We start from the raw sequence: 19,812 nt of genomic DNA on the forward strand, positions 1-19,812 counted from the left end.
AAAAGTACTTAATAGATATTAAATATTAAAAATGAAAGAATAAATAAGTTACAAAATCTTGTTACATTAATTGATAAATTAAATAACGAACATCATTTTAACTATTATTCTGTTAATTATGTTTATTACAACTTAATTGTTATAAAATATTTAAAAGAGTGTTTTAAGATAAAAACTTATTTCGTTATGTAAAATTTTATTTTACAGTAATATATTATTTTAATTACTATTAAAGATAAAAGTCAGTAATGAATAAATTAACATATTTTATAAGGTGATGTTTTAAATACATTCCTTACATTATTTTATTTAATAGTTTTACACATAAGTTATCTAATTTTTAAAATTGAAACGTAAGATTATTATTTAGGAAACTACAAATACGTATACATTTTTTTTGTAATATATTTAATTATAAATTAATGTAGTCTTTATACTATTAAAATCTTTATTAAAAATTCTGATTGTATTTGGTATTTATTTATTTTATCACATTTTGATATTATATGTGTGTACACATGCGTGCACATTACGCGTGGAGATTATCGCACTATAAACAAATATTATTGCCTATGAGATCTCCTAAAAGCTATATACTGGATCAATATCTTTTAGTACAAATATATTTAAATATCATATAATATATTAGCACTATATATGTAGATATATATAAATTTTTCTACAAGTGATTATATACACTATAGTCGTTTTTGAGCAAAAAGGCTCCTAATAAATAAAGATGTTTGTATGTATGTGTATATGTGAGCACGCGTGCGCACGTGTGTGTAATTGACTATGTAAATTGTACCCAAAGGAATTTAAATAGAAAACATTATATTTCACAAATGTCATTGCATAGCATTCCCGTTTTCGTGAACATATGTTTCAGTAGGCAATAGTACTAAACATACCCTACGAATTATGCAATGTAAAAACAATGTAGGCACTCTTTGGCTTTTCCAAATTCAAGGCAATTGTTCAACATAATTCTTTGGGACCAATCCCGTCTTACCATTTAATGTACCTTCCAACCATCCTGGTTCCAAAGAGGCCTTTACTATAATTAAATATTATGTTAGTACTTTACTCGTAAAGCAATTTTCTAATGTGCAATCATTAAATGTACTAAATTTTGTATACCATTTGTAATAATTTGATTTGGTTCAAATGACAATTCTCCATCGCTTTCGGCCACACAAGCATACAAAGTGCGGACTCTCCTGTAAGAAAAAATATATTCTTAAATAACGCAATATTGATATCATAATGAAAATATATACATAACAAATTATGATGAACATGTTTAATAAGAATTTTATGTTTACCATATACCAGGTACTTGTCCAGGGCTTGAACGTCCACTGCTAGGTGATGTATTAACTCTACAAATAAAATTGTATGCATATTAAAAGTACATTCAAGTAAGAAAATAAAATGTTTAGTTAATAAAAAGGCACTTACACAGATACCGATGGATTGTTTCGTTGAGTGTAACCCGACGGGTAATGTACAGACATCATAGAACCACGTTTTTGTTTTACTGGCAAGTCAGATGAAAATGAGTGTGGATCAGAAGCGATTGATTCACTCGAGCTACTCGTATTGCCACTGGTTAATACTGAATTTATATAATTATTTATAATTATTAAATTATAAATCATGCAGATAAACAAATACATTTTGAAAAAGAATTAAAATAACCTTTATCTGCAGAATGATATATAAGATTTGCATTCGTTAATTTAACACGTCCACTTCGACTATCTAAATATGTCGGTATTCTGTGACTTGTATGTTCTGTTTCTTCGTAGTCGCCATTTTTTCGTTCATCTATAGAAGATGATTTAGTAACAACTGCTAGTGGGCTATCATAGTATGATCTAGTACCAAGCTGTATAAATAATTTAATTTCGAATAATGTATGTATCGTATAATCGACAAAAAGTTTATTTTATGCTTTGAAACGTAAAATCAGCTAATATATAACTTACATGTCCATGTGGTGAAGATATATTAGCATGTACTGGATACCTTAGGAAAGGAGTTCCATTACCAGAAGATGTTGACCCATCTTCTACATTAACACGTTGTGATCGAGAGGGAATGGTATTTTGTGCTGAGCGTACAGTATCTTGTGGTGGACCAGCAATTATTCTCTCACAATTTTCAATTAAAATTTCGACTACTATGTTGTAAAATTTAATATCCATTATAGAAGCTACTGTTTCTTCTTCTGGTCGCAGTAAGGATGGCCCGAAACATACCGCTAAATTACCGACAGTCATTAAATTTTTATCACTTTTTTTCGCCACACTACAAAACAACATATAGTTAGGTTAAAAAATTACACAATTTGCATAATTTTGAATATTCAATAAAATTGACTTTGTTATTAATATACCTGTACAAATGTTTAATAAGAAGCACTAACATATTGAAATTCGCTTTTGGGAGTCGATAAACAAGATTATGAATATCATTGATACGTGCTTCTTTGATTTCTTGTTCTGTTGAAAAGAATAATAAAAATGAAAAATATAATTAAAAAATATATTTTTTAATTTATAGAAATTTAATATAAAAAAGATGGTATTTTTAATTTAAAGATTTCAAATAAAATAATATTATAGAGAATACCTATACGCACTCGCAGCTGAAATGAAACTATTATAATATCGGAAAGTCATTAACGGTTCAGATAGCGTCCTCAAATATGTTTTGAGTGCACTAGTAATAGTTTTACTTTCCCATTCAAAGCGATCATCCAGATTAAGTTTCTCTAGTTTCCTTCTATCTAGTCCCATAGCTAAAAGTTTATTTACTTTGGAAGCAACACCAACGACTCTGTAGAGACCTTGCTCTTCAAGACCTAGAACAGTAATACATCATATTAAAGTAATTTTCTGATGAAATTTACATATGAAATATGTAAATTGCTACCTCAAACTTACCTCTTTCTTCGAGCGTTGTAATGCATTTTGATACGAACATGAAACCAGTTTCATCTAAGGTGGTTTCTTCAGATTTGGTTGATGCACCTACTATAGGGTAATTCTGGAATGATAAATATAGATATTGTATCAATTTTTTTCAATCATTCTCGATTTAAAAAGTAATGCAGTAGGAATCCAATAATAATTGTTACTTACTGGTTCTTTACCATCCATGGCATCAAGCCATAACTTTCTATCTTCTTCAGAAAGTGCTTGGAATGTATATACTACATTAGGTCTAAGAAAATAAAAGAATTGTAAATGTAATGTAAAAATATTTGTATTATGAATTATTATGAATTGAACTTACTTATCAATAGTGGTGATATCAAAGCAAAATCGTTTTTCAATTGTATCTGACATACGACGTACACAAGATGCCAATGTAAAAACTTCTTTGCTACTCTATTAAGTTAAGACAATATTAATGAATGCTTTTTCTTGATAGTACATTCATAATAACATTCATTTTAGAAAACCTAAAGCTTACTTACAAACTTTCCTGTAAGTTGATTATAAGGTATCATTGTAAATTCCTTTTTGTCCTTTTGATATGTGCAATACTGTTTTGTCCATGTTGTGCCAAATGCCTCTATAAAGATTTATGATTATATTAATATGTAATAAATATACGTTCCATTTATTAACTACATAAAACTTTATATATTTACTCTTTTCCATTAGAAACAAATAACCTTCACGTGTGTATAGTTTATTGACCCCACTTTCTACAGCAGACTACAAAATGAAAATATTACTAGTATTTCCATTATAGATTACTATTAACTTTATCATTATACAATAACAGATTTTTTTTTTAAATACAATGTTTGAACATAGAACTCATGTTCAATCATTTCTAGAATTAATTAATCAATTTTACATATTATGTTTTAATAACACATTTTCTTATGCATTGTAAATAACAATGATGTATACTAAAATTAAATGATAAAAATAATAAAAAATATATCACATACCTTTTTCATATCCTTCATTTTATTCATAAGTGATTCTGTTTTATCCCGGGTAGCAAGGAAATTTTCTCTAGTCTTGTAAAACACACACACACACATAAAATTGAAAATTAGTAAGCTATTTATCATGCTGTTATCCTAATAATATTTGCACCACACAATAATTTAGTAAGAAGTTACATTTAAGTATATCTACAAGTAGTTGAACATTAACAACCAAATCAATTATGAGAGAATTACTAATATTAAAATACTTCAAAGTGCATAACAAGACATTTAAAAGTACCCAAATTATATATCCCAAATAATCTTTCAAAATATTTGGAATATGTTGTACCACATTCTTATAATAACATAAGTTAACAAAGTAATTTATATTATAATAAAATGATAAAATTTTCATTTCCAAATTTTGTATAGTAATTCAATAAATAAATTGTAAGATATATGAGAGATAGAATGTGAAACAACAATGCACAATGTATTTCATAGATTTATATAAATCAATGTTATAATGCACAAAGCAACTTTGTTGTCATCTGAATAGTGCTAATGTAAGTAATCAGTTTTAGAATCGTGCTTCTAATGCTTTTCATATATTTTAAAGCAATGAAATACAAAGTAAGGAGAGAACTAACCTTTTGTATTTTTAGCTGCAGTTCAGTCATATAAGGTTTAAAATCCTCTGCAACTTCATGTCCTTGATGATAAAATGTTAACCAACCAAACATAAAACCTAGTAACTGGAAAAAATAGTATTATTTGTAACTTGTAATATTTAATTATTCTTGATTTAAAATCTATAATAATTTAATGAAAAACATATAAAAAGAGAAAACTTACAGTTTCCACAAATTCAAATTTTTTACGTTCTTGTACTTCTTGAAGCAAGAACACATACTCTAAACTAGCTTGACAAAAATGTCTTTCAGCCATTTCCAGTGTTGCATCAGCCTAAAAGTAATTATATTATTAGATCAAGTACTATAAATATTTTGCTTTTATAATATGCAAATATTTATACCTCTTGAAGAACATTGTCTTGTTTTTTGGTAGACAAATTCAAGTAGCGTTCTTGGCTTTGACAAAATTTAATAGTTTGTTTCTCAAATTTCTTCTTTCCGTCCTATTAATATATTAGTTTCATATTATTTCATAAATAAAAGATTGTACTATATACATTAACTTTGAAATTTAATTTACTAAAGTTTTTACATTACCTTGACGCCTCCAATGTGTTCTTTTCTAAAGTTCTCCAAAGGGAGTATAATTTGATCATAAGCACGTTCAAGCTAAAAATAAAAGTTATTGAATAAAGTAAAATTTTTATAAAAGAATAACTTTAAAATTCATTGAATCACAGTAAGCAGTGATCTTGTCTTGTACTGAAATAAATACATACAGAAATAAAATTATATAACTTTTAGGAATTATATGTGCATATATGCACAACTACATATAACATATAAATAAAGTTAATCATAATAAGAAACAATAAAAAGTGAAATTAAATCATAATACAAATATATATACAGAGAAACTAAATAATTATATTGTGAGATATACAGCCAATGTTTATTACAAAAGCAACATTATAGAAAACATAAAATAATATTATATAATATATACAGGGCGTTCTGCAACTCGTGAACGATCGACTAGGGGATGATTCTGCATGTAAAAATGAATCAAAAAGAAAGAATACATTTTTTTCATATAGTGCCCCGTTTTCGGAATTTAACTAATTGCAAACTGAATAGAAATATAATAATAATCGACACAAAATTGAAATATATATGAAAATAAGTAAAAGATGAAGAATTCAAATTTTGTATAAAATTCTTTGTTTTCAAGAAAAATAAATTTTAAAATGTATCATGCGCGTGCACTAGACCAGTTCTTAACTAAGCATGTTCAAACTTAGTTTTCTTGAAAATAATGCCTTAAGCGGAAAAATTTCGTTTTACGTTTTTGACTTATTTTCGCACGTAATAACAAATAATCTCCTGCTAATTGTTTATCCATATCTAGTCGATACTTAACCGAATTTTCAAACTCGATTTTTTCGGAAACGGGGCCTCGGACGAAAATATTCTTTCTTTTCGATTCATTTTCACATGACGAATCACCTCCCACTTAATTGTCCACAAGAGATTTAGAGTGCTCTGTATAATAATAAATAATATACACGTTTATTTTAAACTGAAACAATAAACATGTTTTCTGTATTTAAGGTGATAACAATAATATCCTCGTATAATAAAGACATAGTTTATTTAAAATTTGTAATTATCAAATAATTTTTTAAGGATATTAAACAATGTATTGATTATAATAACTCTAATCTTTGTTGACATTTTATTTAGAATACATTTTTAACTACAGATTTTCAATTTCTTGCAAATTTTTATAATTGCTTTTTTGATACATAAATGAAATGTATTAGAAATTATTTTATTAACATATGTATTTATATAAAAGCCATATGTAGAATATGTCTCACTAAATAATAGTAACATAAAAAGATTTATACAGGGTGGTTGATAACTGGTGGTACAAGCGGAAAGGGGGTGATTCTAAGCGAAAAAAGAAGTCGAAAATATAGAATAAAAATTTTTCGTTCGAGGCTTTGTTTTCGAGAAAATCGACTTTGAATTTTCGCTCGGTACGCGTGCACTTTATCACGTCTCGTTATAACGGATCTCACTGTAGATCGTTGTCTCGATGGAAAAATTAAAAAAAAAAAATTTTTATTCTATATTTTCGACTTCTTTTTTCGCGTAGAACCACCCCCTTTCCGCTTGTACCACCAGTTACCAACCACCCTGTATAATACAAATTAGACAATTTATGTAAATAAAATGATTAAGCTACAACTTAGTTATTTCATTTATTACACATTTATGTATCGTAACATTTATGTATTTATGTGCACGAACACACACATATGTTAGTAGTAAGAGAAAATATATGACTTATTAACGCACATTACCTGAATAAGCTTATTATAACTACTTTAGCACTAAATACTAAACTGAACAATATTGTGTTCTTATATTCAGAATGGGGACTGGATTCAATCATCCAATCCTGATTATTTATTCTAAACATCATAAAATCTTGTACCATATCAATACTAAAATAGAAGATTAAGTACAAAATTATTGAACTATAAAAGAGTTACTAAGACACATTCCTTGTTTAAAAATGAATGCAAATGCATGTATGTGTCCTATGTTCACACATACACACAAGCACTGACATTGCTATAGAAAAACAAGCATAACAACATTCTGTTATTTCACTATTTGGGGAAAAACTTATTTTTTGTAACAGTAATTAAATATGCAACTTACCTAATGCATTAAAAATTATTAAATATATAACTTGTTAAAGAATGTTACTAACATGTTAGTGCTAAGAACACTTAGTCTTTGTTTTTATATGCATTAAACGCTTGAAACATTTTATAAAGATATGTTATATGTATATAACAGTTACATGCAATAATATATAAAATTTTTACTTGTTCCTTGAAGAGGATATTAATGTAAATGTTAAAAGCTCTTTTGTAATTCAAAAATAAAAGCTATTTGTGTGTGCATTCAGAAACATGACAAGAAATATGTACATTGTAATATACTAAATTGTTTACTTTTAAAAAATATTGAAAAAATAAATATAATTTAATTATAAAAAGAACTTTGATTGAAAATATGTTTCAAAAGATATACCATTAAATAACCAGGATGTGCTCCTTCTATAAAAACAGAGTTTTTATATATAGTAACACTTATTATATTTTTATAAACAAATAAATCATACACAACAATGTCTTTTTGCAGAAAATATAAAAAAAGTATATCATTTTAAATATTTTAGTTACTAGTTTAATAAAAAATATGATACATAAAATTGTACTATGACTTTTATGGTAAACTTTTATCAAAATTATAATTTTTGATTTCTTATGCCAAACATAAAATTTAATTTTTATTGTTAAATATTATGGAATTGAACTATAACAAATTAATAAAACTATAAAAAATATTATAATATGAATTGCTTTCATTCAAGAATAGTCTTTCCAATGAATATAAAACATATTTATATACTAAAAACATTGCATACCATGCGATCCCTTTCATCTTCTATTGATGCAATAAGTTTACCAAATTCCTTAAGGCTTTGTGATATGTGAGTTTCGTCCTCAGTTTGAGTTTCTCCAATACATTCAAAACTAAAATTCTGCAATGTTTTGGAAAATGCTCTCTGCGCTCTGGACAAATCTAAATAAGTTAATAGCTGTTATTTTCATGATCATAGATTTTACAATAAATATATTTATTCAGAACCTTATTACTTGTATCTTCAATTATATAAATGGTAAAAATACAATTATAATGAAATATAACATTATTCCATATGATATTATAACATAGTTTATGATATGACGAAAATAATAAACAAAATTAAAATTTAGTATAGTCTATATGTATAGTAGCACAAATCAAATATATTTATATTACAAAATATGAATATGACATACATCATAAATTAAAAAATAACCTAAACTTTGAAAAAAATTTAGTGTCAATATAGTTGATTAAAAAATTGTTCAATATTATAACTTTGTAACTAAAATATGTTACTGGAAAACATGAAAGTAAAATAGAATAAGATAAGAGCAGCTGTTACATGTGTACATAGAACCTTATCAACCTTGTGACAAATAGACTTACTTTTGGCAGCTAATAAAAGATCTTTGACCTCTTTGATGAGCCGTTTAATTTGTTGGCTGGTCTTCTCCAATTCACGCTCATGATAATGAAGATTCTCTCGAAAGTAAGGACTATCAGTTAAGCAATCCGTAAACTCTAATGGTTTGAGGCCAACACCCATTATTCTTGATTGTATATTAAAATTCAAATGTCATTAATAAATCAAAACAACAGACCCGATAAATTAACACTTAGAATAACTATTACGATATATGATCATTTAACGGAGACAATATATCACAGAATGTGCATCAAAACACTTCGCAGCGCAAATTCTCTTTGACGTGAAGAAAAATCAGTTCACAATATTTCTTTCATTTATTGATAGTCATGAACGATATATTTCTGAATCTTCGTTAAGATTAATACTAAATCACTAGCACGATTACGTAGACAGGAGCTTTACAACGACGATTAAAGATCATATACCCTCTTGAGTCAAATGAACTAACTACAGATTAAATGGCGGGTTATTCAAAACACCGCGATATAACACAATGTATAATATAAAATTATATATTGCGAAAACAAAACAATTACATAGTACTTTTATAAAATAACTTATGCCTTATGTGTACAATTATTATTTTTATAAACTAGTAACCTTTACTACAATGAAACTATACATTGTTATCGTAATATTTTAAATAAATTCACAAAAACTACATTAACATATAAAACTTATAATTAAAAAGCTACAAACCATTCTTTTTTAATAAATAATTTCTCATTGATTAAAAATAAAAAATATATTTATAAAAATAGTTAATTAATATTAATATAAAATATATGTGTATGTATATATATACGTATTTATGTAAGTGGATATATGAATATATAAACCTATTATGCTAAAATAAAATTAAGAATAATATAGTATTCAAAAGATTGAATATACGTATTATATGTCCATAAAATATTTTACAAAAATCAAATTTAATAATTAAGTATATAATGCTGCCAAAAGATAAAAATTTCTACATTTTTTTAAATGTAATTTATAATTATAATAAAGATTATAATAAATAAGAAATAATCAAATATTAAGTAATTTTCCAATTATTCCTTCTAAATGACAGTATTAAAATATCACTTACCTAAGAGTAGGAATTGTTGCGAAAATTTGGAAGCAAAACTTGCTTTCTTAAATTGACTTGAATTCCATACATTTCTCATTCAACACTATGATGGTTTTTACATTAACATAACATTGTAATTAGCAAAATGACATTGCTTGTATACTTACAAATATCGATCTTCGATACAAAATGTCTACGTCTTGAACTTAGGCTTGGATTATCGTAATCTTGAACATGAACAATTTATCTAAAGAATGGAATCCCACTTGTATATTGGTAATGGTATTTTAATGTAGTACCTAGTAGTACAGTTGTACCATAAATGAAAACGAATTTATACAAATTAAATAAATATAAGTTTTTCATAAAAAGTTTAAAATCTAAAGCTAATATATGATTCTTGAATAAAAAATTTTTATTCTTATAAAATTTTAATCAATTAATGTAGACTACTATTTATGTATCCTTTTCATAAATAAATTTGCTAAAAGCTGGTCAGACTTCTTAATACTGTTTCTCTCTTACATTAATAACTTTCCCGATAGATCTGTCTTCTTCTCGAATAAAATTCGAGATCAGTGTTCGACATGAAACATTAAATTCGTCTTTAGTTGTTCGAATGCTAGTCGAGCTTGCGAACTATAAATTGAGTAACTCACTAGAGAGAAATGTGGTCAATTTTCCAGTCTATGATTGTGTGGTGTTTGTATAATAGGTTACATTGTGTCCTCTAAAATGACGTTTCTTACTTGTAAATATTATTTATTTGACACTAAATAATTTTTATTGATTATAAGAACTCGTTGACAAAAATTTTCGCTATCTGTAAACTTGTGTATTATTTACCAATTCGTGTGAGGTTATGATAAGAAAATTAACTTGAGTCACATCCTGTGTCCAATGTTTACTATTAGATTACTTTGTGGATCCATTAGAGGTAAATAACCTATTGTTTATGTTTTATTCGAAAGATTTAAATGTAATTTGTATTAATTCATAAACATTTACATAACCTCTCATGTAGCGTGCTTGTTTTGACATTCGGTGAATTCACGCTATGATTAAAACATATTCTCTCATATTTATTTGTAACTTGTACATAACCCTCTGTTTCGATAAATCTTATTTATTGATCTTATTTTTTACCTTTTGATACTCTCTGATTGCATTAATTTACTATTATGTTTGAAATACTTGTTATAATGTTCAAAAGGCGAGATAAGAAACATAATAGCCTCATCGATAAACAAATGTAATAAAAAATGCATTTGTAAAATATTCCACATTAGTATTTTTTACAATTCATAACAAATTATGTTCTTACTCTTTATCAAATTATTATACTTAACTAAAACCTTTTTCAACGTTATAATTTTTTATTTTGTACTGTATATATATCTTTTTATATATTTTATCTATTTAATATCATATTATTGTATTATATTGAATATAGCTTTATGTAATGTTTTGATATATAATTTTAAATTAATTTTATTTATAAATGTGATACAAATGCTAGCAACGAAAGTTTATTACACAAATTTTTATATTTATATATATATATATGAATTTAGTTATTGATAATTAAACTATATTAAGGATAACCTATTTAGATGAATAAAAAATACTTTCTCTATTCCTTTCTCTTTCTTTTTCTTTCTTTCATAGATTATACTAATCGCACTATATTATATATGATTATATATATAACTAATATCATATCATAATATTAGCAATTTAAGTCTTATATTAAACACATTTTCTAGAATGTAATAATCTTAAAAATCTTGTAAAATTTTAAAAATTATAAAAAAATATCTTATAGTAAAGTATTTTATTTACTTAAACATCATGGCATAAATGTTTATTAAATTAATATAATACAAATTTTGTGTCATAAAAACTATGATATTAATATTTTATGAAATTATTTTAGATTGTGAAAATTCATTATTATATCAGATATGACATTAAATGGTTTTAGCAATCAAAAATTAAAATGATTGATACAGCCTGTAGTTTAGAAGATGCGTGTCGGCAGGCTCAGGTAATATTTTATTATTATTTTCTAATTTATTATAAGTTTCTAATTAATTCAAGTAGATTTTTTAATTTTAAATATTTACATTTTATATGCAGGATATGATAAATCAGGTATCCAAATGTTGGAAAAATGTTCAAGGACAAAATTCTATAAGTTCAGCTTGTGATAAATTATCTATTCAAAAAAAAGAACAGAATCATTCTAAACACAGCATTCAGTCTAAGTTGACTAGATTATATTTTGAAGAACTTACTAAAGTTCCTCATGCAACTCCTGACTCTGTGTTGGTATGTATACTTCTATAGAAATAATATTTTTAATATTCTTAATATTAAATATGTTCCAAAAAATTTAATATAGATTAATAAACTAGTTTAATAATAATATTTTTATTTATGTAGAATAATCTAGAAAATGAATGTGACCTTTTGGGAAGATTGGTGCAAAGAGAAGGTCTATATACATTAATCGTAAATCTCTATGCTGGTAATAAAGGATACTCACTAGCTGTAAGAAATAGGTAAATATATTATACTTTTCTATTAAGTATATGTTAATATTTATTTACAATATATTTGGAAACTAAATTAATAATAGTAGATTAATAAGTAATTTTAATTTAATAGTGATAAGGGAAATCAGTATGATAAAAATTCAATATTAGCTGAAACACAACTGATGGGTTACGAACAGGGTGAATTGCTTTCATGTATAGATAATGGTCAATTGCCTGCAATGTTGGCTGAGCAACTAGAAACTAATCATTCTCATTTATTTTATGATGGTTGTATAATAGCTGAAGTTCGAGATTATCGAAAAGCATTTCCTCATACTAAAGCTGAAGTTCACCATGTGCTTCTTAAGCCTACAACACAAGTGAGAAATAAAAAAAATACTAGTTTTTCACTAGAAATGAAATTTGAGAAATACTAATATAAGTGACAAAATAAGATAATAAATAAAATAATAATTAAGTTTTATCTAATGAATTTAAATTAATCAGCATAATGTCTTAATATCTTTTAGAGTGTACTCTCAGATGTATCAACCTTAACTAGTGATGGTGATTGGAGTCATGAAGAACGATTAATGTTAGAATCACATTTAGTCGCAGCTACCCAAGGACCTCTTTGTCTTGATCCAAATCCTATTCCTAGCATAGCTACAACACGATTAAGGCAATCTAAATCTTTGCTTACTGATCACCAACTTATGCGACAAGCCAAAAAGTTTTCACAGGTAATTAATTGTAATGGACTAGAATGCAACTGTGATTTCTATTTAGTTTGCTTGTGTTTTTAAATATATTATATCATGCTTAATTCTAATATTTGAAATATTTTACCTTGTTTTGTTATAGGTTACAGTTAATCGTAAGAGAAAATTGGAACAATTAGCGCAACCAGAGGGATTAACAATACAAGATTTAATGCAAAAATTAAGAGCAAAGAGAGGAGTAGCTACAACCACTGCCTGTCCACCGCCTTCTCTTACAAATCCTCCTCTACTTCCACCAAATACACCTATTGATGTTTTAAGGTACATTTCAGTAAAAAGTTACTATTATTTATCAAACGTCACTATATGTATTAATACAAATTTATGCTTCATGTATGATAGATTTGCAAAAGCATACGAACGCCCGCGAGAAACAAAAGACTGTTTGCCACATGTTATAGAAGAATATATATTAGAAACGGGAGGAAGTCAAGGTGAAATAGATCACATAAAGCTCTCAATTCTACAAAGACCTTCTAATTCTGAGTACCTGGGAGAGCTTTATATGGATAAGAATCATCGTGAAGGAGAGAAAAACGGATCTGCATGCCGGCGAGTATTTGCTCATCATTCTCTTTTTATCAAATAGAATTTTATATTTTATTGAAGTTATAAAAATTGATTGGACAAATAAATATTTGGAATTTTTTATAGATTTACATTAGGTACAAGAGTTCTGGCAAATCATTACATTCAACAGTTTACGGAAATATTTACGGAAGAGGGTAGAAAGAACGTTAGAATAAAACATGTTGTACCAGGGCAGGTGCCTCGCGTAACATGTACACCCGGTATGCAACGAGCACATCAACAAGTATGTATACTACAAAAGTGAAATTTTTTTCTTATTGTATGAATTTTCAAATAAATACTTTTTGATTAATAAACTTGTTTTAGGCGCAGCAAGCAAAAGCAGCGCAATTAGTTGCTCAGCATTTACAACAAGCTCAATCTCAACATGTTGCGCAGCAGGTAAATTAAATATTTCTTGCTAAATATTTGAATAAAATTATTATACTTTTAATAAACGTAATAAATCTTAATAAGACTGTTCTGAACTAAACTAATATTTAATAATAATTATTTCAGATCTTATCAAGAGCTCAAGGTCAGTTAAATACTCTAGCTGGTCAAGTAGCTTCAATGAAATCTATGACAGAAGCCACTACTTCTGCTAATAACTTGACATGCGTAGATGCAACAAATATTCCGCAAGTTATTGCTCAGACTGAGACTACGTCAATGAGTCCAGGGCAACCTTTAACTAATGGTGGATCAAATGCCTCCACATCTGTACAGATTGATAACTCTACTATGTCGGTTGCTGATGGCAATTCCTGTAATGGATCTGGAATTTTAGTTTTTCAGCAGAAATTAAACAGTAATATTAATAATGCTACATCTACAAATGTTCCAGTTTTGGTAGGAGTTATACATGAATTTATATGAATTATGTGTAACATTATATTTTGATGTTCGGACAACTTTACATATTTCTCTACTTATAGCAAGCTCAATTGCAAGCTGGAACACAAAATTGTGTTACGGAAACCGTTAATCAGAGCCAAAATGAAATACCATTTAAAAAACATTCTACTAATCCCGCGATAACAGCACTTGTAACATCTCTCATGAATTCTGCTCAACAATTTCAACAGCAAGCTGCAGGTTTGTTATGATATTGATATAAACTGTAATACAAAATAAAAGAAATGCTAAAAATAAAAGTATTTTATTAAACATTCTTTCAGCAAATGCAGCAGCTGCTGCTATGAATAGTAATGCACAGACTACAAACAAGTCAAATAATGCTGCGATCCTTAGTTTGTTAAATAGCAGTCCTGCCAATTTGACGCAACAGAAAGTCCAGCCACGAAGGATCTCTTTGAATGCTTCCATCCCATCTAGAGTTCTTAGTCATGGAAATGTCATTAATGTCCCTAATACAACTGGTCAAGTAAGTCAATTAAGCTCGTACTTATACGTTTTTAACAATATTCTGAAATTGTAAGAAATATATTTTTAGGTAAGGGTGAGTTTAAGTTCAACTTTAACAGGACAATTAAGTTGTAAGCAGCAACCAGTCAAAGCAACAGCTGTGAAATTAGCTCGTGTGCAAGATCCTAATTCAACACTTGGATTATCAATGTCAGGACTTTCAGCTTTGTTAGCAGGTAAATATTTGAAGATACACACAAGATACAATTAGTGTGTATTTTTTCTATTATTTCTATTCTGTCTTATTTAAGATGAACATAATTAAAATTATGTATTATAGGAACGCCATCTGCAGATAATCCAATACCAGGAATTAATTCTGGTTCTTCTCTCCTTGAGCGGTTAACTGCTTCTTCCAGTCAGAATAATCAATCTGCAACGCCAATGAGTACTCCACCATCAACCAATGTAAACCTGCAGGGTGTAAATCTTACTAGTCTGTCGAATTCCATCAATGGTCTTCAAAATGTTCAGGTTGTGGAGAGCTGCTTATTTCAACATATGGCGTAGAAGATGAAATACTACTGTACTATTCATTATACAACAGGTATCATTTCCTGGACTATCACAACCCATTACGATGTCGCTAAATGTGTCAGCAACGACGGGTTCCGTTACACCTACAGGAGTTATTGTTTCTCTGCCTATATCATCTGCAACTAATACTTGCACCACGGTTTCTAGTGTTAGTTTTTTTGTATTTCACGCGTCTGCTCATTTCGGTTAGTTTAACACTTAAATTTTTCTGAAATATTGATTTATATTTCTAGATGGTAGCTACTACAGTTGTTACAACAGCTATTGCTGGAAGTACACCAACAGTAGTAATAACTAATCCTGCCAATACTCATTTGTCGTTACCAATTGGTAAGAATTTTTTCTTTTTGATGCACTGATTCTAATCTTCATATTAAATTACTTTATTTAATATATTAATGTTTGACTAACAAAGATAAGTAAATGTTTTATGCCTATATAAACTGAATAATTATGATATACGAAATAATCTGTATTTTATTATACAATAAATGTTGTAGCCCAAATAATACCTTCAGCAGTCAAAGGATTATCACAACAAAACATACGTAGTAGTAATTCTGTTACCCTTGCACAGGTATTTATAAATTATATATTGTGTTATATAATATGTACATAATAATTTATTAAAGTCCCAAAATGAGATAAAGATTACTTCTTAGGGTGGACAGGCAATTCAACTTGTTGGATCTCAAAGGCCACGAGTTAATCATATAGCGCGTCAAGTACAACCAAATCAAGTTAAATCAACTGTTTTATCAAATCAATTAGTAACTGTGGCTAAAACAGTGACAGCCAGTCAGTTAATACTGTCTGGTAATAAACAGGTGTTAACTCCTATAATGGGTAAGTTACCATAGATACCATGTCACAATATATTGTTATTTAAAAATAGATTATAGACAGTAACAACAAATTCTATTGTTTCCATATTATTTTACAATTTCTATTATACATTAATATGTATAAATATTTTTATATAAGCTGCTTAATTTATTCATGTTTAGGACATTATATTAAATTTTTTTCAACAAATAAGGATAGTGTCATGTTTTATAGCAGCAACGAAACCAGTGCTTATGGCGTCCCAGACGACATCTTCTTCCCAAGTAGTACCTGCAAATAAACAAACATTATTGACAAAATCCTTGCATGCTAGAGCTTCTACAGGGCAGTGCAGTCAGCAAACTCAAAGTCTTGGAGTGGCAACATTATCACAACAACAAGTATGTATTTTTGCATTATTAGTATAAATTTTTAGTTAAGAGAAGAAAATTACATATTATAAAAGACGATGTAATATAAAAGAATATATATACTTTTGAATTTATTTAAAATTATAAGTACAATTCAAAGATTGTTTATTCTGTAGTTACAGAGAACTCTTGTTAAACCTGTACAGCTCCAACAGTTACAGTGTTTAACTACACAACATAAAGTAGCGGTTGCAACTAGCAATTCGCAAAACAGGACTCAAATTGAGCCACAGAGAAATTCTACATCTGGCCCTGGGGAAGATCCAGCCTGAACATGTTCAAATAATTAATATTTCATCACACTGAAATAATTGGAGCCTGCCTATAAGAAATGTAATGAGGTTTTTATATATTAAGTTAATATGACATTTGAAAATTTTAATTATGCATGCAATTATAATTGTAAATTATACAATTTTTATTCATGAACGATCAATGTTTAACAGTAAAGACATATTTTATAAAAATCAGCATAATACATATTTGTGCACATGTGCAATAAATTATTTCTACAAAAAACGAAAGAAAAATTTCTGCCTCAAAATATTACTTTGAGGATGGTTTCAATTATTGTATATATAACTTATACATACAATATGATTTGTTTTATATTAAAAAATATAATAAATATTCCATTTTTTATTGACCTCGACCCTTCTTTATATTATTGTTATTTATTTCAAATAAAAATATTTTATGATATACACTTTTTGTAAAAAATCGGTCGCTGCTAGCTACACATTTAGAACTAGTGCAGACGAGCGACTTTGTCCGCAGTATATCACTCTGATCATATGTCTGTTTTCGTTGTTGTTAACTGGGAAAACAAATAAAGATATATGATCGCAGCGATATCGCGCGGATAAAGTCATTTGCTGCATCGGGTTTTATGTTACTTCATATGAACACATTAGAATTATTAAAAATGTGTGGGATTGTCTCGAGAATAGGGAATCAACTTGGGATTCGAGATGAATCATCAAAATTTGAGTGGAATTCCGATATTTTCGTATTTCTCAAGATTCTGAGATCTTGTCCGAATCCACCTGAATTCTAATTTATCCCAAGTTCATAATGTTAATTCGTCAATAATCATAAACATAAAGTAAATTAAGTTTTGTCTTAATGTTTTTATTTTATTAATTATATATATATTAACATGTCATAATTTAATATATAAACTCTTGAAGATAGCTATTTTCAGTATTATTTATAATTACAAATACTGAAACAACTTTCAAAATAATTTTTCATAGTTCAAAATAAGCATGAAGTGTTATTTATATTCTTAACAATTGCAACATAATTTGTGAACCGTTAGTTTCATACGGGAGTACTCGAGAAGGTATCCAGAAATGAAGTAATAAGTTAAAATACAACAAATCTTTCATCCAAATAAGTAATTAATCTTAAAATAAAATTACATAACTTATGTATGGGATCGAGTGGAAGTTACAAATATGTAAGTCGAATAATAAAGCCGGAAAAAATAAATAAATTTCAATTATGTAACTATATACAGTTTTTAACACCATAAAACATTTTTTATGTACAATTTAGATAGATTAAGTAATATACAGTATCACTTTTTAAACATATAAAAATTAATACATATATAACATTTACATATAAGTTACATGATAATAATCTGGGATGTTCTTATACCTATACTAAATTAATACATACGTCAAACATATGGTACAGTACATATACCTATAAACACAGCAATTTTTTTTTTAATAATAATATAATTTAATATGTAATTAAATGTATAACTTGTGCTTTTTATAATTATTGCTATAAGTCACTTATTACGTAATGATATTTAGTTCAGTATATGATACAAAAATGTCATTCTTTAACCATAATTAAATATCCTCAACAGTGATTACGTCAATAACAAACGGTATAAAAATTTTGTATATTAGTTGGCATTCAGTTCCAGCTGTATGCAATAACAAAATTTGTTTTCTTATTCTAATTTAAATAATTAATTTCATTATTTGTTTAAGTATTTATTGCAAATAGGAACTGCACAAATAATTTGGCACTGCTCAGTGTTGGAAAATATCTACATAAATATTTTTACTAAGAAGTATAATAGAATTAGAAAAGGAGAAAAAATGGGGAAAATAATTTACTCAGCTCTCATGCTTACACTCCTTGTCAAAAAGATAACCCAGGTGTGCTATCTTCAATTTCTTAATGATGCGTGTAAAGTTTTTCGTCTGTAACATATAATATTAAAACATTATGAGCTCAGAATATGCGGTTCGTTGAAAATAATTAAAAATATTATGAGATTTAGTGTGTAACAAAAAAAATTGTTTTATTTTAAGAACGAAATGATAACACATGTACAATAAGAAAATAATAATCAACATAAACTGTAACTAACAATAATTACTTATCAAACATATATATTTATTTAATAATGGGTACATCCCCCTTTATTTTCCATTACTTCTATTATAAGATTTGGTATCGATTTATATAGTTTCTGGATATAATTTTGACTTAACGTATCCCATTTGCGTATAATTGCATTTTTTAATTCTTGTACTTGTTGATACTGCTTTCCATCCGCGTATACGCCGTGAACAAGTTCTGTCCTACAATTTTCAATAATATTAAGGTCCGGGGAGCGTGCAGGCCACGGCAAAATAGATATATTATTTTCATTAAAATATGATTGGACTAATCTTGATGTGTGTACAGATGCATTATCTTGTTGAAAGATGTAATCAGGTCCAGAAATGCGTTCTGCAGGATTATTTATTTGTTCTTTGATTAAATTTATGTATCGGACACTATTCATTCTCCCATTGAAGAACTTGATACTTGTCTTGCCAAAATAACCGATGCCGGC

General features: G+C 27.3%; 2 protein-coding genes across 8 annotated transcripts; one reads left to right on the forward strand and one right to left on the reverse strand.

Moving 5' to 3' along the window:
• Window positions 1–451: 451 nt before the first annotated feature.
• LOC117213556 (rho GTPase-activating protein 26) lies at window positions 452–10,016 on the reverse strand. Of its 5 annotated transcripts, XM_033458987.1 has the most exons (22): window positions 9,998–10,016; window positions 9,849–9,933; window positions 8,713–8,876; window positions 8,102–8,259; window positions 5,191–5,262; window positions 4,995–5,096; window positions 4,814–4,924; window positions 4,609–4,713; window positions 3,974–4,045; window positions 3,665–3,731; window positions 3,488–3,585; window positions 3,304–3,398; window positions 3,150–3,231; window positions 2,952–3,054; window positions 2,648–2,869; window positions 2,402–2,507; window positions 1,992–2,313; window positions 1,702–1,891; window positions 1,462–1,618; window positions 1,326–1,382; window positions 1,141–1,220; window positions 818–1,057 (listed from the first exon to the last, which is right to left on the reverse strand). In XM_033458987.1, the coding sequence occupies exons 3-22, from the start codon at window positions 8,870–8,872 to the stop codon at window positions 966–968; spliced, it is 2,451 nt and encodes an 816-aa protein (XP_033314878.1). In that variant the 5' UTR covers window positions 8,873–8,876; window positions 9,849–9,933; window positions 9,998–10,016; the 3' UTR covers window positions 818–965. The 5 variants fall into 5 exon arrangements, with proteins under 5 accessions (XP_033314880.1, XP_033314878.1, XP_033314877.1 ...); XM_033458986.1 differs by having other exon boundaries at window positions 9,849–10,015; XM_033458989.1 differs by lacking the exons at window positions 9,849–9,933; window positions 9,998–10,016 and having other exon boundaries at window positions 452–1,057; window positions 1,333–1,382; window positions 8,713–8,872.
• A 450-nt stretch (window positions 10,017–10,466) lies between these two features.
• Window positions 10,467–17,446, forward strand: LOC117213841 (transcription factor SPT20 homolog). 3 transcript variants are annotated; one of them, XM_033459539.1, is made up of 22 exons: window positions 10,468–10,767; window positions 11,767–11,877; window positions 11,970–12,161; window positions 12,276–12,394; window positions 12,501–12,750; window positions 12,901–13,113; window positions 13,235–13,413; window positions 13,495–13,704; window positions 13,807–13,966; window positions 14,050–14,124; window positions 14,242–14,260; window positions 14,348–14,574; window positions 14,661–14,820; window positions 14,904–15,109; window positions 15,179–15,326; window positions 15,431–15,624; window positions 15,698–15,835; window positions 15,921–16,017; window positions 16,188–16,264; window positions 16,350–16,533; window positions 16,747–16,913; window positions 17,060–17,446. In XM_033459539.1, the coding sequence occupies exons 2-22, from the start codon at window positions 11,830–11,832 to the stop codon at window positions 17,213–17,215; spliced, it is 3,219 nt and encodes a 1,072-aa protein (XP_033315430.1). In that variant the 5' UTR covers window positions 10,468–10,767; window positions 11,767–11,829; the 3' UTR covers window positions 17,216–17,446. The 3 variants fall into 3 exon arrangements, with proteins under 3 accessions (XP_033315429.1, XP_033315430.1, XP_033315428.1); XM_033459538.1 differs by having other exon boundaries at window positions 10,467–10,767; window positions 14,242–14,574; window positions 16,750–16,913; XM_033459537.1 differs by having other exon boundaries at window positions 14,242–14,574.
• Window positions 17,447–19,812: the final 2,366 nt, after the last annotated feature.

The sequence above is a fragment of the Bombus bifarius genome, unplaced genomic scaffold (genome assembly GCF_011952205.1).
Source record: "Bombus bifarius isolate JDL3187 unplaced genomic scaffold, Bbif_JDL3187 scf7180000009125, whole genome shotgun sequence".
Lineage (NCBI taxonomy): Eukaryota > Metazoa > Arthropoda > Insecta > Hymenoptera > Apidae > Bombus > Bombus bifarius.

Coding starts and splice junctions, on each gene's coding strand:
- LOC117213556 (XM_033458987.1), bottom strand. CDS start 8,872: ATGGGTGTTGGCCTCAAACCATTAGAGTTTACGGATTGCTTAACTGAT. Junction 4,046..4,608: donor TGCAGCTAAAAATACAAAAG/GTTAGTTCTCTC, acceptor GTGTTTTACAAG/ACTAGAGAAAATTTCCTTGC. Junction 2,508..2,647: donor TAGTTTCATTTCAGCTGCGA/GTGCGTATAGGT, acceptor TCTTTTCAACAG/AACAAGAAATCAAAGAAGCA.
- LOC117213841 (XM_033459537.1), top strand. CDS start 11,830: ATGATTGATACAGCCTGTAGTTTAGAAGATGCGTGTCGGCAGGCTCAG. Junction 15,625..15,697: donor ATGGTCTTCAAAATGTTCAG/GTTGTGGAGAGC, acceptor ATTATACAACAG/GTATCATTTCCTGGACTATC. Junction 15,836..15,920: donor CTTGCACCACGGTTTCTAGT/GTTAGTTTTTTT, acceptor TTATATTTCTAG/ATGGTAGCTACTACAGTTGT.